General features: G+C 39.6%; 1 protein-coding gene across 2 annotated transcripts in view; it reads left to right on the top strand.

Annotated features, from left to right (window-relative positions):
- LYRM4 (LYR motif containing 4) overlaps positions 1 to 27,312 on the top strand; it is an 80,865-nt gene extending 53,553 nt beyond the window's left edge. Inside the window, exons 3-4 of one of the 2 annotated variants that reach the window (XM_052697598.1) lie at positions 6,449 to 6,571; positions 26,944 to 27,312. In XM_052697598.1, the coding sequence (XP_052553558.1) occupies positions 6,449 to 6,571; positions 26,944 to 27,006 (186 nt within the window). In that variant the 3' untranslated portion in view covers positions 27,007 to 27,312. The remainder of the gene's footprint in view (positions 1 to 6,448; positions 6,572 to 26,943) is intronic. The other variant, XM_052697600.1, reaches the window with a different exon arrangement.
- Positions 27,313 to 27,917: the final 605 nt, after the last annotated feature.

The raw sequence follows: 27,917 nt of genomic DNA, 5'->3' as shown, positions 1-27,917 counted from the left end.
GAGGGATCTCTAGGAAGAGATCTTTCCTCAGTGTCAGTCAGCTCTTAAATGGGATCTAGGAGAGGTGGAGCCAGGCTCCATCTCTTCCAGTAGCACAGGTGAATTACCTTCATCTGTGCTCCCAGGGCTGACCCATTGCTCACCTCAGGTGGTCAATCAGAGCATCAGGCTGTGATTCAGCAGTTCCCATACAGAGGGGAGCCCATGTTTAGACTGTTCTTTTACAGAAACATGAACCAAACTGCACAAGTGGAGACAGCTTCTGCGGCCATCACTCCTGAGGGTTCAGAAACAGCAGTGAGTGGTCCTCAGTTTTTGGGAGAAATCATTTTGCTAGGATGGAGTTGAAGTAAGTGATGCCATGCATTAAATCATCGGAGACCTTTCTTGCTGCACTCAGACTTTCCTCTCGTGCTGAACACTCTCAGCTAAGCCACATCACAGGAAAAGATATCTTTGTGTGTTAAATATGTATCAACAGCTTCAGTTTATTTATTGGTAGGTGCTGACAAAATGTCTTATTTTTTGTTAATGATATTAGCATAGATATAGGAATACTTTGTGAAGCTGATAGCTGGATGTTACCATTGTATGTAGTCTGAACTGAAGATTATTGCTCTTGTCCAACTTCTTCATGTTGAGTAAGAACTTCCAGAGGGCATAGATTTTTGCCTTAATTTAATCGAGTAAGTTTAGATGAAATTGCAATTGCTTATGTCACTTAATAGATGATGTATAGTTTGCTTCTATAATGACCAATTTTTGATCCCAGTTTACTTCCTCCTTTTTTATACTTCCTTCCTCCCTACTCTTCAGACCTAGCATCCTTATTTTAGTCCCTGCAAGTTGTTCCTTTCTTCTTTCTTGTAATTTTCATTTAGATTACATAAACACTGCATATTTTAGATAATACATGAAAAATCTTACTGTATGGGTGGCAAGAAAATATTTCTTAATTGCCAAAACCAGAAGATCTTGAAAATTTAGTTGGCTTCTGAAATAACAAGAATTTGGTAAAACCTAGTCTGCAGTGAGTATTTTAGATCTTGCTTCAAGTTTAGCCATTCTTCTAAGGAATAGCATGAAGAAGATAAGTATTTCCTGTGTGTACCTTCAAATCTTAAGTAATCCTATTTTACTGCAATTACATTTTATAAATGGTAAATACAGTCTCATTGCAGCTACCTGCGAGTTGACTTGTCAGTTCACAGCAGCCTTTCTCAAGTTATATATGCAAATAAATTTGAGTGCATTGTCCAATACTTATTACCTGAACAAAGATATTTGCTTTCTAATGTTTCCCCTATTTGGTTTACATGTTACTCATTTTTCTCAACTGCTGAGGAATGCAGGAAAATGAGGGAGAAGAGAAGCATTATCCCTAAATAGAATGTGAGTTGACAGCAGGTTACACATGAATAGACAACAATAACTTTCAATCACACAGATCTGTTTTAAAGACAAGTGTCTACAAGGTTTTATGAATCTTTCTGAAAGCAGCACTGGTTGAACTGTTACTTTTCACTCTGAATTTGGAGATTGTCTGTCATTCCTCTTCTCTTTGTGCTGGTAATTAGAATAGCCTGTATTGTAAAAAAAAAAAAAAAAAAAAAAAAAAAAAAAAAAAAAAAAGAGAGATGTGGTCTTTTTTAGAAAGTTTTCTCATTCTCCTTATGGCCATGAAAGCATTAATGATAATATATAAAGAACAAAGAGTGATGATGGAATGGTCCACTGAAGTTAGTGCAAGCAGCATAGCCACTATGCGTAGATGTGGTCTCAGTTTCTGTATCCTAAACAACCCCATCCCCAAAAGATACATCTGTATACAAGGAGTTGAAAACATTGAGACAATGTCCACACGAACTTCTAGCACAGATCTTTAGAAACAGGTTAGTAAAGCAAAATACTTTGCATCAGAATCTGGTGTCTGCTTTATGTATGCTTTGGGGTTAGAGTTGATTTTGAGGGTTTTCTTACTATTTCTTAATATTGGGGGGTAATTTTATTTGTCTGTTTTTGCTATAGATTATTTCCTGTCTAGCCCCAATAGCCTGATGCTCACTTGCTGCTGGAGCACATTTATATGGCTCTGCAGAAGATATCTCAGATGGCTTAGTCTCAGCTGAATCCAGTCCATGCATTCAGAGACACTGGTTGACAATGGGAAGCAAAGCATGGAAGATGAAGAAATTCACTTCAGAAGTGTGCTTATGGTAAAAAGTCAAAATGTCAGCATAGATGCACTCAGAATTATTTGTCTGCAGCCTTAGAACCCTGTGGTAGAGCAAGGAATTAAGTGATGGCCTTCTGAATCCTCTCATTGTGTTACAGCTTGGAGGCACTTTATTCCACATTCCCTTAATAGAGAGAAAGCTTAAACTAGATTAGGAGGATTGCTAAATAACTAAAAAGTGCTAGGTATATAAGCAACAAAAATGTGCTTCTGTCAATGTGAGAGTTCAGCAGTCAGTATGTGTGGCACCAGTGATATATTTGATTGGTGCATTGGTATGATACTAAGAAATGCATAATGGTATAAAGCACAGAGAGTTTGATCACAGTTTTGGCAAACCTGAGCTGAAAGAAAGCAGCACAGGTGGCTGAAAATAGTAGTAAAATATTCCATTTCATGTCTGCTGAAGTATTAGACAGTGGCTAAAGAGGTGTCACTAATGTATCAGACTCACTTGGAGAGTTATGATTCTGTAATGTGCACTAAAACAAGGATTTCTGTTCTACTGTTTTTGTTTTTACATGGAGCTGTTGCCAAGTGCAGATGTGTCTCTCTGCAGTCGTGAAATGGATTTATCAACAATGACAAAGATGCAGATTCTCTCAGTGCCTTCTCTTTTACTTGTCCCAACTCTGCACAGTCAGCAAGCAGTAGCATGGCTGCTGTTTTCTGTCTGTCAGTCTTATCCGTCTTGCAGAATCTTATCACAAAAGCAGTATGTTGATTTGATGAGAATTGTTATAAAGTGAAACAGGAGATAACTTAGCACAACGCATTGCAATACACAACCAGCCAACTGTGGCATTTTGCAGTAGGTGATCCTGAAGGAGTTTCTGCAAAGCTTATGAGTGCTCCGTGTTCTGCAACACTTCTAGCAGGACATTTTGTGGCACAGTGCACATGATTAGATGCTGTCTCATTATGGATGCTGAATGCTTCTCATATTAATGTAAGAGACAAGAAGCAAAATCTCTCAGCACTTTTGGCTGCACGCCTTTATTGCATTGCGTGACAGAGTTGCACAGCAGTGATCAGCCTTGTAATCACACCTCCTCTAGAATACCAACAAAACCCTTTACAAGCATCACTGGAATAATACAGGGTCATTTATTGATTTTTAGTCTCCATGAAGCACTGCAGTCTTATTGATACATCTTCCATTTACAAACCTCTATCTTGCTCTTAAAACCCCTTTTTATTAGTACAGTTTAGCTGTTTGTTTGTTTTATAGCTGCATTTCCTCATTTTTCAATGGCAGGGAGGTAAACAACTGCAAATAGGTAAGTTTGTACATCCAAAAATTTCCACATGAATTTAGTCTCTCCAATTAAATCTATTTTCTAGCTGTGTGGATACTTTGGAGCTTGCTGGAGCAGTTTGTCATGAGCTGAAACAGCCCTTTGTTTTTCTAGAAAATGTAACATAGACAAAACAGTTTGAATCGTTTTTTAAAAATTCTTTTATATTTCAGATTTAATCCAAAAATCATGTAAATGGGTAACAAACACTAATGCATAAGCAAATTTGATCCTACTTAAAGCAAGTGGGAATTTTGGTAATGGATTCAGAGAGAACAGCAATTAACTAACTTTTCCTCCATTAAGTGTATAGAGTAAGGTAGTTCCTGGAAAGTTCATTGTTTGTAACTATAAACATACAGAGCCATAAATTAAGGCTTTAGCAGGACTAAAACACCACTGTTCTCTGTTTTTGTTTGTCCTATAAAACGTTGTCTCCCCCCATGCTTTTCCTACGAAACTGTAGTGCTGTTATTTTTGTCCATGATCAGTGCTTTGGATTCTTGGCAGCACACAGCTTCATTTATATAGAATATCTGGCAGTTTTCAGAACCAGAGCTGTGTGATGAGACCTTGGCAACTAGAAATAAACCAAGCCAAGACTGCTCTGTGCACCTCCAAGGACAGAAAAGCAGTAGTTTCCTTCAGTTTGGATGAATGCATTGTGTGTTTCGGACCCCTTGCCCATGATGCTTTCTCAGAAATTTTAAATAAGCAGTGCATTGAGAGAGGAACATTAGCATTTCAAAATGGTGATGCCTGAGGAGTCATCTCTTTCAGTTATTGTCATTTCTTTCAGCAAGTGACAAACTTCTAATGTTTTTGAGGGTTTTGGAAAGCATCATCACCAGATTGTACTGGTCTGCTCTGGCAATCAGTGACTGGAACACTGCTGCCTGAGGAGTGTCAAATTCTAACATTCTATGCACCCTTGTCTAGCAACTTTCTTTTTTTTCATTCTGGGTAAGGGATTTACATGGTAAGCGTAGAGCTTAAAATGGTACCTCTAGTCTATATATTGATTCACTCATGGATTTGCCGAGCACCTTCATCTCAACTCCCTCTCTTTAGCATCTGCTTTCCAGATTCCCAAGTGGAAGTTTTGTGCAGCAGCCCACCTGGAAATAAATAGTTTGTTGCCCAGAGAAGCTGTGGTTGCCCTATCCCTGGAGATATTCAAGGCCGGGTTGGCTGAGGCCCTGGGCAGCCTGAGCTGGTGGGTGGCAGCCCTGTCCCTGGGAGGGGTTGGAATTGGATCATTTTAAGATTTCTTTCCAACCCAAGCCATCCTGGGATCCAGTGATTAATGATGAAGCAGTGAATAACATTCAGTTGTTCAGAGACAAAATTTCAGTTCCTGCAGTATTTTTCTTCTTCCTTCTTTTTGTGACTTTCTCTATGTCACTACTTCATCTCTGTCAGAAGCTTTTTAAAATACCTGGTATTATGTCCAGGTATTTTTCTACTCCCATTGTTCTACTTCTGTCTTAGTATCTTCTGCTCATTTATGGTGTGAAAACAGCCTTCTGCGAAGGTCTATCCCACCTGCTCTATTTGTAATCCAGCCTTTATCACTTGGTCCTCACTTTCTGATACTCATCTGCTAAATTCACAGCTGTGACTCAGTTTCTGCTCAGTTTCATAGAAATGATACCCCAAAATGAGCAAACTGTTTTAGTGTCTTATTTACAGAAGTTGGCTGAATTCAGCCAGTAAGGAATTGCAATAGTGAATTCCATTTCTTCTTGTTGTTTTTGTTTTTCTGAAGTGGGTTGCTTTTTTTTTTAAGGTTAGTGGCCCAGGACAGTTAAGGCCAAAAGATAGTTAAAAAAATAATAACGCATTGGTATTTTTCTATTTATACAGTGTTTACAAATCTGATGATGGGGTGCTGTTACAAAAGAAGGTAGAAAATAAAGCAAGGAATGGGAGTTAGTGGCAATGGATTAGCTAGGATTTTTTTACTTTGGGTTATTCTGAGTGTGGGTTTGGGTTTTTTTTGTTTTTTTTTCTGGGGGGAGTGGGAGGAATGGCTGTTTTTGTTTGTTCTTGGTAAAGCTAATAGGCGTACGGGATGACCTCAAACTCCAGCAGACTACTTTTAGAACTGCAAGGTGCTTGATCTTTCTGTCTAACCTTTGTTCACAGGCAGTGTTAAGAAGGTACTGACTGTGATCTTGTCCTTTCTTTCCTGTTTGCTTTAAAACTTGATCAGAAATGTCAAGTGTACAAAAAAAAAAAACAGTCTATGTATATTTCCTGCCTAATATGTTCAAGGACAAGACTGAAACTCAGTGCTTTCACAGAGTTGCATTTCCACTGAAACGTGGATCAGAGCCCAGCCAACGTAAGGAAGCGTTCTGTCTTCCCCAGAGCCAGGCTTTCCCCATGAAGGCAGTAACACCCATTTTGCTATCAACTTTGTGTACAATACAAAGACTTAGTGCTAGAAATCAGCCTTAAAGGGCAGGCATGTTTAATGATGTCTTCCATTTTACACTAATAAATTCTGCTTCTGGTTTTGTATGTAGTAGAAATCTTCTTACTAAATGTATGTCTCTTTAAAGAATGGTTGAAATTCCCTGTCAACAAACTAAAGCAATAGCAGTCATTATGAATTTTGTTCATTTCAGAAAGGTACTTCTTGCTTAAGTAAATACCTCTGAGCATTATATTCAATCATTATATGGAACTGGATGATAATCTTTGTTCAGTTGTATAAAATTTAGCTGTTTCCATTTCCGAACAGAATAGAGGCAACCACAGATTCAAAGAACAGGATGTGATCTAGGTGAATTTTAAATGATCATATCATAAAAGAACAAGATTTTTTACTAAATTGACTTCTTATTCCAAAGTAGTAGGGCCTTGAATGTCATTTATCATTATATAAGCTGTCCTATATATATCACAGAATCATGGAATTGTTGGGGTTGGAAGAATCACAGAATCACAGAATTGTAGGGGTTGGAAGGGACCTCCAGAGATCGAGTCCAACTCCCCTGCCAAAGCAGGTTCCCTACATCAGGTCGCACAGGTAGGCATCCAGGCAGGTATATATATATGATCATTAAAATAGACCCTAAACTACACTAAGATTTCTGTTATTTAAAGTCTACAGTAGTAGATAAACATAATTTTTGGTGATGCAGATGGAAATGCATCATGTAGGCCTAGAGGATGTTACGTGTATCAGAGAGAAAAGCATAGCTGGTGTGGGAACTTCTGTCCTAGCTTAAGTCTCCTTATGTTCTCATAAGAAAATACCTCAGAATGATTCATAATCCTGCTACCGATTCTTCTGTAGAGCACTGAAATGTAGCACAGTATGCATCCAAAGGAGCTCAAAAAGAAGCCTGCTAATTTTAGGCAAAGGTGGCTCAGAAGGTCAAATCTAAGCAGTAATATGTAGAAGAGCACCCACTCACCACCATCTCTCCTCTGATATGAAAATCTGTTTTAGATTAAGTTCTGTTGTGCTGTTTTATACACAAAGTGGAGTTCATAGTTCGAATATGTGCAGTATTAGCATTTGTTTTCATGGATTGCAAATGTTTTTAATAAATATTCCAGGCTTGATATTACTGGAGAGTGTTTTTACGTATACTTTATGTTGGTGAGTTGCCTAGCAAGTTCAATGAAATGAAAATATTTGCTCTGGCATACAAGCAAGTTCTGAAAGAGCTTAGGCAGTATTTCTGCAGCAGAAAATGTCATTTTACCTGCCCAAGTTCTGCTCTAGCTTGTGAATTTGATTTATTTATTTTAATTAAAAAAAAAAAAAAATTATTTGCTTATTCCTTGCTTTTCCTTCCAGGCTGAATTAGAACCCCTTTTTCAGATGCATAGTGTTTTGTACTACAGAGAAAGGCCAATAAGGTCAATGGAGTCAGAACCCCTGCATTTTTTTCCCTGTAGCCTAAAAAACGTGTGTTTTTCCCCTGTGGGGTTCAAGAAGGATACCGACCTTTCAGCAGTGAACAAAATAAAGGATGATAAGTACTTACAGACCATATAGTGAAAAAAATATTGTTTATAACAGTTAAGAAGATCATTGTGTTCTTCATCGTGAAATCTTTGTTGTTTGTGCTGCTAGATGCTAGACTTGAGCCCATCAATATTTGTCATATATTTGACATACAGAACACAACAGCTAAAAATATTGTATTAAGCTATGATTTGCTGAAGAGAGAGAATGGATACTGTTCATGACAAGCAGACTGGGGTGTGTTCACAGGCAGTGTAGATAGAGAAATTGTAGATTTCATTTTATTTCCACACCTGTCTCTTTGTTACCTTTGTATGTTGCTGCAGCCTCTGGTCTTCTCAGGGAACTGGAAGCTTTCAGAATTTGGCAAGTCTTAGCTCCTCCTGTAGGTGCATCACTCAGAGGTTCTGCTCCAAGTATGGAGATGTTTGAAGATGCTGGTTTTGTTTTGCATGTTTTAACTCTTTATGTGGTCAGATAAGGTGATCTGACAGAACAGCATGCCTGGAAGGTCCACATCTAAGCTGCTTCCTTCCTGCATACTCCACCAGTCATCTTCACTCGGTGTTTGTTTTTTGCAAGACCTTTACATTTGTTGTATTTGTTATTATAGTCGTGGTTGAACTACAAGAGAACATTTCTAAGTTGCTCTGTGGTTGCAAGAAAATACTGTTTAGGAAGCTTCGTGTTGACATTCTTAATGTGTTCATTAAATATACCTATCTTATAACTCTCAATAACAGGACAATGACAATGGAATAGTGAGCTGACCAGGTTGCTGTCCTTGATTAGAAATTATCAACCTCTGCCTTGTTCTCTTGCTCCCTTTTGACCAGGAACTTATTTCATCAGAAAAAAATGTATAAGGACAAAAGTTAGAACTGATGGTCAATATTTTAGACAAACTACTCATGTTTCACCTTTGTTCGTGTGCTGATTGGGTCCTCTGGTTCCATTTCTCATAATTGTACCAGTTTGCCTTGTGAATCTTGACTCAGAGAGCAATGAGGATTCAATCAGCAGGAATTAAAAGCTGCTTAAGAGCTGACAGCATTCTTCTCAATGTTGAATAGACTTGGCTGATAAAAGGTCATTTGTTTATTTACGTGCAAATATTCATGTTTCCTACCAGAAAGTTGATGTATAGCATTACATCACAGGAAAGTTGTGAAATTTAACTGGTTCATTTGGCAAAACGTTTTGAATACCTGCGATGAAATGTGCTTTCACAGAAATGAATATATTTTTTCAACTAGTTTGCAGGGCTGGAGCTGGTACTGAACACTAATGAGTGAGAGTTGGAAGCTGTAGTAACAGGTAGAGATAAGCACCGACTCCATTTCAGTTGTTATTGATTATACTGATCATGATCTAAAAACAGCTTTCTCCATAGGAATCTACTTACCTAATTATTTTTGAGTAGGTAATATTTCATTTCTGTTTGCATCATTTGCCACTTCATTAATTAAGTTCTCACCTACATGTCCCACATATGAATGAACTGATAAATTTTACTAATTAAAGTACGTAAGTCAAGGCTTAAGGTCAGTGCAAGCAATGTATTGCATCCTTTGAAACAGTGCATTTAAGAGTTTTAAGCAGCTTTAAGGACTCCATTGCATAGAGATGAACTTTGAAGGCACAGTGTGCATACATGTTTTTAAATCTCTTCAGCAGCTGACATACTGCTTTACGGTTTAATCGTTTTGCTGTTATCCTTGCAGACCTCTCTGTTTCCATAAGGCAGCAACTGTCAAATATTAGCCAGGATTCAGTTATTTACTTTGGCTCTTTGCATAAGGACTTACTTAAAGCTAAGACATGCTTTTTATCTTTTCTGAAAGATACATTTATTGTCAGGAAAGAATAAATTAAAATGTGTTCTTTTTACCAAAAACTATTTTCTCCTTCCTTTGTGGGTACTGCCCTCATGATGTAGGTTGGCTCTTTAAAGAAATAGAGTTGGAAAGGGTGAGTTGGGGATTTTTCGTTGATATTTTTTTCCTAAAGCAGAGGAAGTGACCAGATTCCTCAACTAGATTATCTCTCTGAGCACTTTAATGAGAGCATTTAATCTTTTATTATAGAAGGACACTGTTTTCTTTCAGATACACTTGTGCAAATGTAGAACTTTAGAGTTTTGCAGCTTCAGTAGTTACAGGCTTATCTGGGAAATCACTGGCAATACCTAGAACAGAAAGTGAGACTGACTTACTTATCCCTTCAGACCTCAAAGTATTTGAGATAATTATGAAGACTAGATTTATTTTTTCCATTTTAATATGTGTCCGTTTACTTAAAACATGTTATGATTTCTAAGATTGAAAAGGCGCTCAGAATTTTTCACAAATTTAAAGAGAAGGAGAAATTTTATTAGATAAAAATGTATGGGGAAAAAACTGCATGCTGTACTGATGAACGCCAACTTTCTGTCACCCTTTTTAAAGTCTGGATTTGGAGCTGGTGACTTTTCTCCTTGATACAAAAAGTTTGGTCGCTAGCCTTTTGCACCCTTTGCTTTGAGCCATGACTGCATTATACTTGAGGGTGAGTTCTTTGAACCAGGCAGTCCATGGGGACAGCCAACAACTGCAGCGCCTCAAGGAACACTCAGAGACTTGCTTGGCATGGCAGTGCTCTGTAAATGATTGCCTCGGCAGGATTCAACTAGAATTATTTTAAATGCTATCTACTGCAACTTAGTTTAGATCCAGGAGGGCGTTTTCTTCTTGATACAGTTTTATTACTATATCAGTTCAATTTTTTGTTATCTAGTAATAGGTTTTTTGGCTCATATTTCGTAAGCTTGTTAGGCTTGAACAGTGTAAAATCAATATTTCTGCTAATTAAGGTGTTTTGGGGGAGCAGATAATCAAACAGTAGAGTGAATCATTAAAAACCTGTGTGCCAATATTGACGGGCATTATAGGCACAAAGAGTCCAAATCTCTATGCCAGGGAGTTTCCTTCTTATATATATATATATATGTATATATATATATATATATATTTTTCATCAGAAGAAAGACAGATTATCTAAAAATTGAAGTTCTCTAATAGTAGAGAGGTGGTCCTTTATGAATATAAAAGGAAATGCAGAGTTTTAATATCTGTAGTAGTTTCTTTTCTAGCATTTAACATAACAGTAAGTGGTGGGGTCTTACTTTGCTTCGAAACAGATGGAACATTCCTACCACTTATAAAAAAACATTTTATTTTATTTTCAATTTTTGCCAATATATTTTTACACAAAGTGTAAAAAGGGAACAGTATCTTTTTACCAGGGGAAGTTTCTTCTCAGAAAGAGCAGTGAGGCAGTGGTACAGGCTGCCCATGGAGGTAATGGAGTCAATGTCCTTGGAGGTGCTCAAGGACCGTGTGAATGTGGCGCTGAGGGACATGGTTAGTGGGCACAGTAGGGATGGGTTGGCAATTGGACTAGATGATCTTAGAGGTCCTTTCCAACTTTATTGGGCCAAGGCAAACCTTGCATCTGCCCAGACTCTTACTCTCTAGACTTTATTTCTAAGGAGACCACTGGTTTAAGGGGTACTGGGCAGTTCCTCATGTCCTTTGTGCTGACAGGACTCTGGGCATCATTGTAGAACCAGAGCTTAGGCAGGCAGAGGGACAGAAGGAAGTATGGCAGGTATCATTTGAGTGAGAGGAAACAACAAATGTGTTACCACCATATTTCTTGAGAAAGCTTCTCCCTAAAATGGTATGGATATTGTTACTGTCTAGTCGGAAGTCCAAAGGAAAAGCATTTTTTGATGCAAGTGTAGCATTTATCATTCTTGTTGGTAAGAGTAACTGCCTCATGTTGCATGTGTTTTCTAACACTTCCATATTGACTTAGACAGACCGTAGTAATTAGGGTGAGTTCTAGTCCTTCTTTTAGGATAGTTACATAACTATTTAAAGTTTTCCTCTGTTACTCATAAAAATTGAACGTATGTCCCTTGACATCAACTGAGACAAACATAGCAAGTTCAGCAATTCTTCCACAAGTTAAAGAGTTTGTATCTAAACTTAGGGAGATAGCTGGGTGTTTACTGTGCTGTCAGAGAAGCTACAGAGAGACTCTGCAGGAGATGAGTGACTTCATTTAAAGGACATTGTTTGTGGCTCTTTACCTGCATCAAGCAGAAGTTAGTCCAGTACTAGCTGGTAATGAAAGCAGGGGCCAGTAATGGAGGGGTGAGCTACTCAGTCACCATGCCAGCGTGTGAAAGTATGAATTTAGGAAATCTGTTCTTCCATATTGCTGTGTCTCATGGCACAATTATCATGATTATCTCATGAAGAGACTCGTGAAGGTAGTTTTAAGTACCCTGACTCTTTCTCAGTTGGAGAATAGCAGACCCCAGATCCTCTGTATCTTCAACTCCAAAACTCTAGGGGTCAACCTCGAGTATTCCCTGGGGCTTTCTGCCAGACACTCCAGGTAGGACAGTTCTCCCCAGCTACAGTGTAGAGCACGGTTTTTTGCATCTTGCCCTGTCCAGACTGGTCCACAGGCCTCTGCATGAACTATCTCCTCTTTTATTTGTTTAAAGGCTCTTTGTTGCACAGGGCCCCATATGAAATGGTTCTTCTTCTGGGTCACTGGATAGAGAGGGTTTACAATCAGTCTGTAATCTGGAATATGCATTCTCCTGAAATCCACAACTCCAAAGAAAGCTTGTGATTCCTTTTTGCTAGCTGGTGGAGATATTGCAGTTATTTTACTGATCACATCCATCTTGCCATTTCATTCATAAGAGCCTATTCTCCTGTGCTGATCTCTTGAACTTACCTTGCTTCATAGCAAAATTGGCTTTCAGAAGGCTTCAAATTATTTTCTTCCCTTTAACAAAAGCTTCCTCTGCTGTGTTGCGCAACATGATTACTGCAGGCATTCAGGAGCTTCCCCCCATGCCAGTGCAGTCTGAATAAGTCCATGACAAATGGTAGGGCTGTGTTATCACCTCTGGGCAGTTGGTTCCAGGTGTATTGAACATTCCTCCACATAAAAGCAAACCATGGTCTGCACTCTGCTGCCAGAGGTATAAAGAAAAACACCTGGCTGTTGTCAGCTGTGGCACTTAGCTACCATTGACTCCTGTTCATATTGGAGTTCTAGCACACCCGGTTTAGCTCCACTTAGCTTATTACTCCACATAGTTACTCTCTGAAACTACCCTGTAGGTGAAACATTTATAATGGCTCTCACAAACTAATTCTCTGGCAGCTTACCAAAGAGAGCTGTACTTATGCTGCAGCCTTTCCTCTGGAGAGGCTATTATGTTGGGACTGTCCTGTAGGTGGTTGCTGATGTCCCTAGGAACTTGTGAGAACTCTGGATCTTCGCTTTGCTGTACAAGTGAATTGGCAGCTACAGAAGTTACTACTAGAATAAAAGCAAACAGTAACCAGAAAGGCTTTCACACTTGGGAAAATTGATTAAATATCACTTGAAAGAATTTGTCTGTAATTGACTATGCAGTTAAAGAATGAGTTTATAGAGGGAAGAATACAAATGCTCCAAAATTAAGAACAGATTCTCGTGGTTTAAAAAGAAATTCATGGTTAGAAGGCACTTCAGGGTTAAGCTAACTCTTGTCCTCACTGTTATTTATAATTTTTTTCTGACTGATTTATTTTAATATAACTATTGATTGGATTTGCAACAAAGTGAGAAATATTAGTCTGTAAATGCTGATTTATAGAGAAGATCCTGTGTACCAGCTTGTAAGATATAGATATATATCCATCAAGCTTTTTATTTGTAGGCAGTAGACTTTATTATACCTGGCATAGATTTGCAGTAGGCAGTGTTGGAGCACCCGGAAGGTCTGTCAAACTGCTTTCAGAAGTGGCAAGAAGTTGACAATTGACTCTGGAATTATACAGCAGATTAGAATGTAATATCTTGAAGGTAATATGTTCTCTGATCTTTTAATGAAACTCCATATAGAGCCCCAGTATTTAGGACCAAAAAGTATCATCACACAGTTAACTCTTTAATTTACCCAACAGATATTCCAAGCCTACTTTAAATCTGCCCCAGTGACTGGTGTAGAGTATCAGGTCAAGTAGACAGAGGGGTCTGTAGGAGTTGGCCATCTGCTTTTCCTTCTGGACAGATGCTGTCAGCAGGGAGCCTCTAGCCTTAGGGAACTATAAGACTGAACCCCCCTCCTGGTGCAGATGTTGCGTGGTTGTAGGTGGCTATGGTTCAGATAGTTTTTAGTTCTGCAAATGGTGAAGGTGCGGGGGAAAACTGCATAGATTATGTTAGCTAGCATGAATTCTACCACAAATCTTTCCTACATCTGTGCAAGTAAGGGCAGATATTTTTCTTCTAACTCTTAATTTTGGTCTAGAAGAGCAATGAAAAGCTGTGGCACCTCTCTGGTGCAGTGTTAAACAATGGGCTGATGTCATAACTAGAATATGAGTGCTTTTGCACATGTTCCAACTCTGATTATATTGAGGTATTGGCTACATAAGAAGAATTGATGTTTACAGGTATGCATTTCTTTGAGGATCTGTTGATGACCAGTAGTGGGGACAAGCAACTGGAAGAAACTTAGAACTGACCCAGTAGAGCACTGGCTTGTATTCCCTTCTCTCCTCTGGCATTTTTTCCTCTCTGAAATGCTTTGGAGGTTGTGACATATGTCATCTCCCTTAACAGATGGGATCCTTTCTTTCTGTGATGGTAAGAGAAAAGAACTATTATCCTGTCCTCCCTGGTGCTCAGGTCTAACCTGACCACTTCTGTTCCAGGAAGGAAGGTTTTATTTCTAATATTTAAACATTTATAGTAGTGAGGCTTCATAAAGGGGTGGAAGAAACATATTTTCATACTTATGTGTCTTTAAAAGACACTTAAATTTAAAAGGAAATTTCCACATACAAAAATAGCTTTGATAAAATGAGCGTGATGGGTTTGTACATAATAAATTTTCAACAATATTTGAGCTATTATTTTAATTTGGGAACATTTCCATTACTAGTTTGTTTTATAATTCATGTATTAGAATCATAGGACCATCTGAGTTGGAAAGAACCCTTAATGGTCACGTAGTCCAGCTCCACTGCAGTGACTCTGTGTATAGTCTCGCAACCAGTTCCTTGTCCATCAAACAGTCCACCCATCAAATTCATATATTTCTAATTTGGAGAGAAGGATGTTATGGGGGACCATGTGAAAGGTCTTACTGAAGTTCAGGTAGATGACATCAGTGTTTCTTCCCTTGTCCATGGGCTTGGTTACACCATAATAAAAGAGACAAGGTTGGTCAGGTGGGACCTGCCCTTGGTGAAGCCATGCTGGTTTCCCATATCTCCTCCCTCTCTTCCTTGTGCCTAGCATACCTTCCACGAGGATCTGTTCCATGATCTTTCTCAGCACAGAGATGTGACTGACAGGTCACTGGGTCATGCTTTCTACTCATCTACTCAGGTCTCTGGGATGCATCTCATCAGGACCCATAGACTTACGATGTTCAGGTTCCTCAGGCAGTGGCATACCTGATCTTTGCTTACACCTTCTGAACCATCTGTTCGAGGGCTGTGTGAAAAGCAGCTGCCAGTGAAGACTGAGGGCAAAAAAGTTGTTGAGTACCTCCATTTTTTCCTTGTCCATTGTTACCAGCCTGCCTGTATTGCTTACTGGGGGACATGTCCTCTTGGACTCTCCTTTTCTGGTTTACTTACTTGTAGAAGCCTTTCTTGTTCCTCTTTGCACCTCTTGCCATGTCCAGTTCCAGTTGGGCCTTGGCCTTCCTGACCCTGTCCCTGCACAGCTGAGCAGCACCCCTGTACTTCTCTCAGCTTACATGTCCCTGCTTCCATGCCTGTGCATTTTCTTCTTGCTCTCCAGTTTGATCAGCAGGTCATGGTTGAGCTGGTTTCTTGCCTTCCTTTCTTGACTTCATATACCTGGGGATGGAGAGCTCATCTGGAAAACTTCCTTAAAGATCTGCCAGCTCTGCTCCCTTGTCCTTGAGGACAGATTCCCAGGGGGTTTTGTTAGCTAATTCCCTAAACAGCTAGAAGTTGGCTTTCCTAAAATTAAGCTTCCTTGTTTTACTCTTTGCCTGTCTCATATCCTTCAGGAATGTGAACTCCACCATTGCATGGAACAGCCAACTAGGAAATGCAGATCTGAAGTTGAAATTCTCTGTCAGGAAAACTAGGCTGCTTTAACTTGCTCTGATGTAAGTGACACGGAGGAAGTCTGAACGTATGCAATTTGTCACTTATAGAGAGCTATTGAAATTTACTTAAAGGCCATGCACAGTGCAAATTTGATTACACTGTCTTGATGTTCCCTTGTTATATGGATACAAGACAAATGCTGCAGTGAAACCGGACATTTTCTTAAACATGAAAACCATGAAGACCATCACGGAAGCTTCATGGAATACCTGAGATGGGAAGGGGCCTGCAGGGGGAGAAAATGGAAGGATTCATAAAATACTCCAAAAATTTATTTTTACTGGATAATATCTATTCTGCAGTGTTTTTTTGTTTTTGCATTTTCATTTTTTGTTTGTCTGTTTTTTGTATGGTATCATCTGCACTGATGTGTACGATCTTATATGTGATTACTTTTTAGAAAACACTTTTCAAATAATCGCATCCTTTCTGGTCTCCCCTTGATGGCTATGGCTCATGGGACACAAGCCATCAGATATCATCTTTTCAAATCTGGGATTGTAACTAGCATACAGAGCTAATTGGATTTGGGAAGCAGCACAGAGGAAATTTCTTTCAGGGCTAATATGATCATGCAGTAGTGTGGTTTTGTGTGGTTGGCTTTGCATGGGTAGCATTGAGCAGGAACAAGATACTGCGTTGGTTAAGCAGTAAGTGGTTAAACACAATCCTTCGGCTTGCATTCTTTTTAAGTGGGATTTTTTTGAAGTGTCTTATGAAGTGCCACAATGCCATCTACTGGCTTGCTTTCCTATGCTTTTTTCCTAAAGGGGAGTTTCTTTCATACAGTCAGGCTTATATATGAGGCTTACACCACATTTTTAAACACTAAAATAGGCTGGCACAGAATGGGCAAGATACTTTTTGGTGACATATATATATTAAAGAAAAAAACATAGCACATATGTTAAATAATCACTTCTGCTTTCATCCAGTTGATCTTGTTCCTCTTTTCTTAGAGTTAAGTGAGATGGTGAATACTTAAAAGTACTGAAAAGATATCACCTTGCTGTCCAGATCCCTCTGTATAATCAATGAATATTAAGATGTTATAATGACAAAATAAACAAGAGAGTTTGGCAAAGCAGACTATGATAACAAAAAGAGAATAGATAGAAAGTTTACCCTTAACCTGGACTTACAAAACTCCAGAAGAGCTCCTTCCCCTCTGGTAGCCAGCTCTTAAATAGGTCTAGGAGGGCTGGAGCCTGGCTCCACTCTTTCTGGCAGCACAGGAGAATTGCCTTCACCTGTGCTCCTCTGGCTGACTCAGTGCTCGCCTCAGGTGATCAATCAGAGGTTCAGGCCATGATTTAGCAGTTCCCACATCTCATAGTAGCTTTTGTGCAAGTAGCTTCATGGCTTTCTATCTGTAGTCAGTCACTTTCCTTTTTTGTTTCATTGTTTTCATACAAATAAATCAAAACTAAGAAATATATAACCGCTCAGAATGCAAAAAAAAAAAAAAAAAAAATAGGCAGTGTCATATTAGAAATTAGTTCCGCTGACAAAATCCTAGACTATTTTGCTGAAGTATGTTTAAATGATCATTTTGAGGTTAACAGCAGCCTTTCACGGGCCAAGGTTTCATAGACTTCCAAACAACTTTTGTAGAGAGGTGTGCGTTAGCAAAATATTGTAATCAGTATCATGCTGCCTCTAAACGAGCAGTGAGCAGTTGCAAGGCATTTTCATGGGCTCTTGTTCCTGGGAATAGCCCTGTCTTCCACTGGCTGCCAAAAAGAAATGAATGGGCAAGCATAAAAATAATCTCCTGAAAAAAACAGGAACTGCAAATGTGGGTAAACACTTGCAGTTTTACTGCTTGCTTTTTTCCTGAAGATATCTTGGAAGTTTTCCTCGTGAACTGATTATTTTGTTTGCTCTCATGCAATAGACCGTCCCGTTTTGTTTTTTCCCCTCCATACTCGGGTTTCCTTAGCAGAAATGCTTCATACTCCCAGAGTAGTTGGGATGAGGAGAAATGCGTAATGCATTCCTAGCATATTGGATTGGCTTTTAAATGTGTTTGTTAGCCATTGCACTATATATCTTCAGAGTCATTACTCAGCACGATACAATTAGACAAAAATTCCTGGCTATTTCCCACTTGACCTACAGTGAAGGTAAATACAGGCGCATCTGTCCTTCCTGGCCTTTACCCCCTCTGTCTGGCATTTGGGAGGCCGCGTGTCTCTGACCAGTCTCAGCTCTTATCAGGGAGGAGCTGCATCCCACGGGTGCTCAATGTTTGTGCTGCTGGAGGATCTCCAGAGCTCTATCAGCAGCTGGGGGATGGGAGCAGCGAGGCTGAAAACCATTGGGCTTGGCACTCGCATTGCTTTTTGGCTATATTTGGAATAGTTGCTGGCCTCTCACTCCTGATGCTTAGCGCTGCTGAGAAATGCCAGGGCAAGCCTCTGCTTAGCACAGCATTAAGTGAGGGAGAGCTGGCAAAAGCAGAAGAGCAAAGAGGATTACTTTGTGCTGCATCTTCCACTAAATCTTTTTTTTTCTCTCCGATTAACTGTCCTGTGCTATTGCAAAGAAGGAAGGACTAATTAAGCCAGTTGCTGAAAGTGTTTTGCCACCCACACTACTGAAAAGAACTCTTTGTGCGGAATTAGCTTTTACCAGCTGTGCTAAACCCAGTAATTTATCTGTGCCAAAAGAAAGAAAAAAGTGCTGCTATAGTTTATACCAATTAAACTAGTAAAATGTAAGCGATACTCTTTATCCACACAAACAGAGATATCTCTTGCTCAAGAGCTGAGAGGTTTGCAAATAATTATTTTCTCCCTCATTAATTCTTCTTAATGTTTGTGCAAATGTTGGGCTGGGCTGAGGAGCACTGGGAAATTAACTCATTTGTGCACAGGGCATGTTAAACAAGCACATCTCATGTGAGCTTGCCTCGGTTCAGACTGCCTTATGGCATCTTTTTACTTGAGTGTCATTTGGACACAGCTGAACCACAGAATTCATCTCAGGTTGTTTGTACTACAATCCTTACATAGTGACAACATAGTCACAAACCTTGGCTGAAATTCAGCTAATTCATCCTCAGTTCTAAAACGTTGATATACTCCATCTGCTCCCTATGCAAGGTTCTGAAGAGTGTAAACAGTGCAGGCGATGTTTTTTCCAGCTGAATTTCCAAAAGCTGAAGTCTTTGATTCCCAAGAGCTAGAGAGGCTACCTCCTGTCCCCTGGGAGTATGAGAACAAGGATGCTCTGTGCTTTATACAGCTCCCATTGTAATTCTCCACTCCCAGAACAAAGCTCTTTGAAGTGCAGGGCACATTCAGGTGTGGGACTTGGAGACAGTGAAACACAAATGACAGCCAAGTGAGGAAAAAAAGAAATCTTGGATATCATCCATCAGAGAAAGTCAGATAAACAAGGAAATTATCTTTGTGATTCTGTCAGGAACAGCTGATTGTAGTTTAGTAATACATTAGTACTTTGCCAAAAAAGGGAGTCTTGTTAATGCAGAATAAGAAAGGCTCTTACTCCTTTCCTAATTCGTTACAGATCACCTAAATGCTGGATTAGCTTCAGCGATAGGGACTTGACATGCAAATGTTTAAGTAGATCAGGTGCTTCTTTCTGGATGAGGAAACAGATTGAATCAAAATTCTCCAACAGAAAATTTATTTTGGACACAGGAATTTTCTAAAGAGAAATTCACTTATTTCTGTTCTTTCATAATTTGAATGTGCACACAGATTGGCTCAGCTTGTAAGCATGTCTAAGGTTCAGCCTGTAATCATATGATGTTTGAGATGTGTGTGAGAAAGAGGCATACTGGAACCTTAAAGTTGTAAAAATGAGCTTAACCCTTCACTTTATGAAACTTTTAGTTTTGTTGAAGGACAGAAAAGATGTTTCTCTGTACTTTATGTCTTGAAATCCTGTATCTAGTGTGTTCTAGTATTCTAGTGTTGTCTAGTACTGACAGACTTGTTGCTTTGAGAGCATACTGAGGCATCTGGCAGCTCTACAGAATGCAGTGTACCTGCTGCCATCCTGTAAGCAGCACTAGCAGCCTCGGTGAGGACAATCTGGAGTCTTGGGGAAGACAAAGAGTAAATAATAAGAAGCAGCAAACAATTAAACTCTGGCTATTATACCATCAATAAAAATTTCGTAGCTCACAGTCTTTCACCTCCCAAAATACAGCACCAATAGCAAATTAAAAAATGTTTTAAAAAATTCTTGTGGCAGGGATGCCATTAACAAAATACAATATTTTTTTGGATGCTGTGCAAAATGTGTATTTTGAGGAGGTGGCTGCTGCATTATCCTGCACAAGAGCAAGGCAGGCTCTCCAACTCACTTTGGATAATTCTGCTAATGCAGTTGCTACAAATCACAGGATCCTCCTTGCACACTTTGGACATTTCTTACCAAATGTGTCAGCATTACTAGAGTACCTGGTACGTGACAGCACTCAGGACAGTATGAGCCAGCTGTGTCCAGCTCTCTGTGTTTTCAAGCACCAATGCATTGTATTGCTTTTCTTGCCATGCTCAGCATCCTAGCCAAGTGATTTTCCTGCTCTGCATGCTACATCCAGGTTACACCAAGTTTCTCCTCTCCCTTCCCCCTTAGAAGCAGGCTGCTGCCCATGCCATTGGCTAGCCTGTCCTGCACGCTTTCAAGATGACTTTGTCACGTTCCCGTTTTCTGCAGTACAGAAGACTTGCAGGAAATCAGAGAAGTGACAGTGTGCCCTCTTTGACTGAAGGAGCACATGATCCTGCCCACTTGGCTGTCCAATGGTTCTTTCTTCTACTTAGGACCTTCTCTTGTTGTCTCACACTATATTACGTGCACTGCATTAGAGCAGAGGCTGTCTGTCTTGTCCACATTGTCTGTAAAGATAGCAGCAGGTTGTGTAATTTAAAAAAATAATAAATATTCTCTTTATTAAGACATAATCAGCGTTTAAAAAAGAAGAATCCTTTGCTGTTGTACTTCATCATAAACAAATACACAGAAGCATATATGCCTGCAGTATTTTTTGTGTTAATCACTGTTGGATTAGATGTGATTCTCTGCTGAGGAGTATCTCTTCAGGGGAACCCCCAGAACAGATTAATAAGAGCACTAAATAAATATTATGTGATCCTACTTCTCATCGGCTGAATAAAATTATACCAAGATACAATGCATACATTTCTAATAAAACTGCATCTTATCATTATGAAGGGAAATAACTTTCAGAGGAATTCTTGACTGTTAGCTGTTTTACTTCACGCCCTCTTCTTTACTGGAAGTCAGAAAAACAGCAGCTGTGAGTTACTTGTTCCTGGCTTTTCAGAAGCTCAGTGTAGCACTGGCAGTAGAAAATTGCTTTGACACGAAGGAACAAAGAAAACAGCATTTGCAAAACATGGGTGAAAGCAGAGTATGCAGTAGCTACAGCTTCTTTGCTGTGCTTCCCTTCGCTTCCTTTCCCATTCCTGCGTAACAGATGGAAGCACTGAAAACGAAGAGCAGTGTCTCCAAAACGTTACGTTTTTGTATACCGTTTCCAGCTCAAGAACAGAAATAATTTATATAGCTAAGGAGCCAAATGCAGTTTTTCAACACTCTTTCCTAAGCAAAAATAAATAAGGCCACTGCCACAGCATTTAATGCCAACACAAAGATTTGACAGAGCACTGAACAGTTACTGATGAGTTCTGGGTTTGCTGTTTGGGTTTAATTACTCTGCACCGCATTGGTGTATTTATTATTGCATTACAGAGTTGTTTCAAAAATGACTGTATTTATATAAAACAAACATTAAAATGGCTTTAGTTAACACAGAAAACAGACTTAACTGTGCTGTGTATAGCATATCTGAGTTGAGGAATGAGGGAAAAAATGCTTGTTAATAGCTGTAGTATCCACTTCTTACATTTGGAATATATAGGCCTATATATGTGAGCATATATATATATATAGGTGTATATATAGGTATATAAATATAAATAGGGCATTTCCTTTCTCTCCATAAGAAAACTGAAAATGCATGTGTGACTCCAGGCTATAGGAAGGAACCATTGCTTCCCTGCAAACAAATCTGCAGCCAAAGAGAAGATTGCTATGTTTACATAGAGGTTGTTGCTCACGTGTATGTTTGTGCATGTGTATATAAAAAAAAGTATGTATGTATATATATATGTAAATGTGTTTTCTGTGTGAAACCATCTCTACTATATCAACCTCAGTTATCATCTGCACTTGTTTAAGGGAAACAAGAAATATTTTTTACTGTTCCCATGATGACCCTCCCAGGAAATCAATTTTTAAATAATTGAGAGCTAAAGAAATTGCTTTCTTAGGATATTTTCCTGTGCTGTGGTGGCTCTTTCACTTGTTTAGTCCTTTTCTTCACCCATGGGATGGTTGTGCATAAGGTAGGAGTGTTACTGCCATCTCCTGTTGGGCTGTTCCTGCTTTTGTCTATTACAGAAAAACAAATGGCAGTAAAAGTCCTGGGGTTGGTTTGCTTTTGCGGGTGGGAAGTTGTGCCTAAGTGATTATTTCAGAAACTGTTTTAAAACAAATTTTAATTATTAAATAAGCACAGGTTTTTTGTGGCTTTTTGTGTGTGTGTGTGTGTGTGTGTGTGTGTGGTTGTTTTTACAAATGGGATGATCTGTAAAAGTGACAGAGAAAGAAAGCCACTCTGGAAGCATGCAGTGGGTTTTCTTTGGGCACCATCTCATCAGCTCATCAACAGCTGACTTAGTAGTTTCCATGGAGAGGTTTGGACTTAGTTATGCTGCAAGCAGAGAGATTAATTAAAGCCCAAAATATCATTAGAAGAAAGCACTTCTATCTTTTGCTCCATTCAGCAATCCATTTGCTCCCCATACAAATTTTGCATTGATTTTGCTTAGGAAGTGATGGTAAAAAATACCATAAAGACACCAGGAGTGTTTGCAGTCATACTGCATTGACTTACATAAAACCATCCATGATTGCAGTCAGGAAGATGATATTTTCACTGCACTGGGAAGCCCAGTCAGTCCAATACCAATTGGCATTTATCCTCCTTATGTGTCAGTCCTGCTCGGAGATCACAAGCCAGATTTCTTGTCATTTTCACTTTGCATTTGTTTCCAGAAGTTGTGGACACCCTTCACTGGATCCATCTGTGTGGGCGCCCTCCTTGGTCATACACTGCCACCCTTGTTGGATGTCACTCTCACTCAGATCTGCTCCCCAGCCATTTCCCTGAGTAACTTCAGGGAATTCTGGTTGGGATTTGTCAGTGAGGCCCGACACTACCAGGTGGTATGGGGCTTGAAGACTGTTGGGTTTGGCAGAAGGATAATGATAAGAAGTTGGGGGCAGTGAGAAGTATCTTGTTCCACTGGCCCCAAAGGGTTTGTTAGCGCACACAGCTTATCTGCCAATTACAGTTCTGTCCAGTGCATGGGAAAAGCAGGTGCCTGCCCACCTTTGTCCTAAGGAGGAAAAAACACAGAGGCTAATAAAATGGACAGACTTTTTGAATACATGCAGAGCTGCCAGGGAAAGATGCCCTCATGCTTTTCAGAGCAGAACCACGCGCTCTTAAAAAAAATGAAGCAAATCAGAAAACTTCTTGAAACGTGGTCACCTTGTTTTCAGACCTGCAGAAAGAGGAGCAGTTGCTTCTCCCTCAAATCTGAGCTGCAAACTAAAACCTTCACACAGCCAAGAGCCACAATATGTGCCACATCCCTTCAGAAGCTGAAGATCTGGCGCTGTTCGACAAGCAGTGACAATGAGGCTGCAATACCTCATCTGCTGGCTTTGTCAGACAGGAAAAAAGCCCCTGCTTCCAGCTCCCTGCCCATGGCTGTCCCACCACACTTGTGTGCAGTGGCAGCTGCACCAAACCTGCCCATCGCCATGGGTGTCCCTGAGGGTCCAGCAGTGGCAGCTGTGGGCCATTTGAGAGGACAGAGTTCAGAGCTGGCAATGTAACTGGATGGGCTGAGTTTTTAGGATGGTAGCACATTCTTCTGATGTCTGGGATATTGACTTTTTCTGTGTTTAATTCTATTTAATTCTTCTCATTTACTATACATTTCTTACTACACCCTCAGCTGCGTAGCAAGAGCTGTGCTATAGGATGCATCAATGCTTACTGTTCAGTAATTTCTTTTTCCCATTTGTTACCTCACTTACATCCATTGATAAATCTCATTCTGAAACCCCAATTTGTCCAGAATTCAGATGGAAGGCAAGATTGACTTTTTCAAGATCACAAGAAAAAAATGACCATATAGAATGGTACTAAATCTTTGAGCAAGAATAAATTGTCAAGGTTTGAAGGCTGAACTTGTCATACTTAGTATAGATGTACAGAATTTTGCAGGCAGAATTGAATCTTCGGTAAGATCTGAGAAGCAGCACTATATTTCTATTGATAGTCTTCTCCTGATGATGAAGTGCTTTTTCATTGTGCACTCATTACTGCAGAATTAAATGGCACCATTACCAGAGAGGTAAATAACCCTATGGCTAACGAGGTTGCTGAGCAAATGGCAGAGCCTTTCTCCACAACAGCTTCCTGTTTCTAATGAAAATGCTGACGCTGACCTCTACGCTGGCTCCCAGCCATCTATCAGAAGAGTAAATGGCATGCTGTGTATGAACTAAATGCACATACATGGCAAAGTGGAAACACAAGAGATAGCTACTTAACTCTTTGGGAGAAGAGTCCTCAGTGACACTTGCCTTTTCAAGTGCTTCCTCTAGACCTAATTTCCCACAAAGGCACACTAGGAATGCTGTTTCAGTTCAGAGGGTTAACAAATGTCTGTTTGTCAGTAGTGTGGCAGTCTTTCTGCTGATGCGGTTGATGTTTATAGTTGTGAATTTTTCAACAGCTATAAATGGAACATATATTTGTTTTGTCTGAAGTGCATGGGAAACATCGAAAAGCTTGACTGTAACGATGGAAACTCAAGGCTAGCAGTTAAGAAAAAAAATACTTGTGTTTCAAAATTCAGCTTGAAACACCACAGAATAGATTCTGAAAGAGAGGCAGCAGAGCATGCCAGCTGCAACAGGCTGCCATGGACAGAATGGCACAGTGCCATTGGCTGTGCACTTCTTGAGATGTGCACCTTAGTAAAGAATCGGCTTAATACACACACCTGTGACTTCACCGTGTTCAAGTCAACAGGTACAGCAGTAGGTAATATCATCTCTTGGCACGGGGACAGAAAACAGCAGTTTGTATCTCTCCTACCAAGACTGACTGGGAAGTTACGTACTCAGCCTCATCTGTCTCTCAGTGGATGGAGGAAAAAAAAAAAAATCACAGTTTAGGTTCCAGGGTTTTCTGTAATCTCTCCCAGCCTCCATTAAATTTGCTGCATTGTATGAAAAAGGACTAAAGAATACCTGAAAGGTGATTGCAACGAGAGCAGGGTTGGTCTCTTCTCACTGGTGACAGGATGAGGGGAAATGGCTCCAAGTTGCACAAGGGGAGGTTTAGGTTGGATATCATGAAACACTTCTTTACAGAAAGGGTTGTTAAGCACTGGAACAGGCTCTCCAGGGAAGTGGTTGAGTCACCATCCCTGGGTGTGTTTAAAAACCCTTTGGATGTGGTGCTCAGGGACATGATTTAGCAGAGGGCTGTTAGAGTTAGGGTGGTATGGTTAGGTTGTAGTTGGACTTGAGGATCTCTGAGGTCTTTTCCAAACTGAGCAATTCTATCATTCTGTGATTCTATGATTATTTAGAGTCTGGAACACAGGATACAAAAATCAAACACTACAGCATGGTTGGTGGTAAGGCAGTCACTAAGGGATGGAGTCTGCCACATAACTCAGGAGCAGCGAGTTCTGTTTGATAAGTAACACTTGCTGACAGCTTGAAGTTTCTGTTGGTAACACATGCCTCAGTTGTGTATGGCCTTTGTTTTAAATATTCTATGTGCAACACACTTCATAAGTAATTTCAAAAATAATCGGAGTTGCTCATATGCTGTTCTGACTTAGTTCTGAGTGCCAAGAGTGGAGTGTTTGCTGGCAAGGAGAACTGCTGTTCCCTTTAAGGGCTCATCAATCCTCCCTCGTAATGAACGTTTCAGGGTTCAGATCAATGTGTTACGTGTTTCAGACCACACCGCTTATCAAGATTAAATAGTTCATTTCCAGAAAGGCAATGTTGTTTACATTTATGTGGGCACACAAGAAAAAATTTAACCGCTACCAAGATTTTTCCCATCAAAAATAGTACTTGAAGAATGCTGAAAAATGTATTTCCCTCACTTTTTTCACTGCTTTGAGAGCTTGACTTGCTGTCAGCCTTAGTTTGAGCAGTATTAAGTTCTGCTACACCTATTCTGTTTCATGTAATTAAGCACCGCCTTTTTTGTCCTACTTCCATAATTAATCAGACCATCTTTTTTCCAGTGAAAAGGACACAAAGCTGTGTACCAGCACCCTGGGAAGAGAGTGAAGGGTGAGAAAAGGCATAATAGATAGTAAAAATTCGACTCCAAAATTCGTACTTTTAAAATAAATGTTGGCTTCTGCTGACACAAGCCTACATGCACAAAACTTCCATCCACATCTCAGCTATTAAGTGAAGATCTATGTGGCTGCTGTCACCAACCACAATTTAGCAGTGCTACAATGAAGACTAGAAAAGGACAAGAGGAGTCAATTTTTCGTCTCCTCATCTCACTAGAATGCACAAATGCATGAGGTGTGAATACTGTCTCATGGTCAGCTCCAGCACATGTAAAATCTTACTGCTGAACTAACTGTACAGGCAATGGTTTGACCCTTTGTGAGGAAAACTGGGGTTCCACACAGACTAGAAAGTAACACCCTAGCATGCAGTTTATAACTTGGCTGTCCACCCAAAAGCGTAATCAGAAATACAGGCTGATAATATTCATCTTTCCCTTGTTCTAAATATGGAGGCTGTTTGCTTTTGCTCTGTCGTTAACTGTTAATGAGTGCCTTTGAACAGTATCCTTCTGCCATTATTTCAAGATTTTAGGTACACAGCTATTGGCTATGGGCTTAGGTGAGGTTCTTATTTAGAAAAGATGCTTATAGAAAGAAAAATGTCATTATGAAAAAGGTTAATACAAGGGCTACACATTTCTTGGTTTGCTTTTAATCTCCTTTGTGAAGCGGAAATTATAACCTGATTACTTTCTGGATTTGGCTTGCTAATATTTTGGTTTGATTTCAGGTTACTATTGGCCAGATGTATGCCACACAGAAATTGGTCATTGAGAGTCCAGGAAACACATAGCTGTGAGGAGGCTCTGACCGTGAAGCAACCCTGGACCATCTTCAGCATCTTTCAGTGCCACATACGGATGCATAACGTCACTGCACATCTGGCCTATTCTGTTCAGCATAAGAAATGTCTGAGAGACTCTTTTTTTGGCAACCAAAGTACCATTTTCTTATGGTTCGCACATTCTGAAATATACTGCTGTGATTTACAACAGTGTGTACGGTAGTCCTGAAGTCTGTTTGCTTTTGTGTTTCTTGTGATTAAATAGTACCTGCTTTATTCATCAATAAAAACTTTGTTAACCTACCTGCAACCAGACACATTCTTCTGCTGCTGCCCTTTTCTTTCGCCAGGCACAAAAGATGTTAGATATAAAACCTTACACTTAGTTACTAAGAGTAAATTCTTATTAATCCTGTTAAATTTTAAAAAGTACAGCATCTAAATTTAACCTCTAAATAGCTTACTTTAAGTATTAAAACCATATGAGATGAGCAGGGCAAGATTCCTTGACATTTGAGCAGTTAACAAAAAGAATTCATTTGTTCATTCTTCCATTTCTAAGAGTCAACAAGCAGTCTTTCACCCTACTTTTAGCAATGAAGAGATAGCAGTAGCAGAATGTAAAACTTCCATCACTGAGGCTTGGGAGCTTCAAAATATATTTTCCTTTTCTAAATGTATTGAAGCACAGCTACTGGCGGAAAGTAGCAAATCACTTCATGCAAGGCTTTCCTTTCTCATGAAGCTCCTGATTTTACCAGGAGAAAAAGGCCAACAACCTGCCTATAACTCAAGTGCCATATGTCATGAATCGGAAGCAAGCTTTACCCAGCAGAAGTGGAACACTCAGGATAGCTTCTTATGGAATCTTTAAATCTATAGATTAGTCAACATTTCTTAAACTATATTTTCGTTTGTTT

This window comes from Tympanuchus pallidicinctus, unplaced genomic scaffold (genome assembly GCF_026119805.1).
Source record: "Tympanuchus pallidicinctus isolate F22 unplaced genomic scaffold, pur_lepc_1.0 scaffold31, whole genome shotgun sequence".
Classification (NCBI taxonomy): domain Eukaryota; kingdom Metazoa; phylum Chordata; class Aves; order Galliformes; family Phasianidae; genus Tympanuchus; species Tympanuchus pallidicinctus.
The sequence above is the reverse complement of the archived record's forward strand: the minus strand, read 5'-3'. Positions and strand labels throughout refer to the sequence as shown.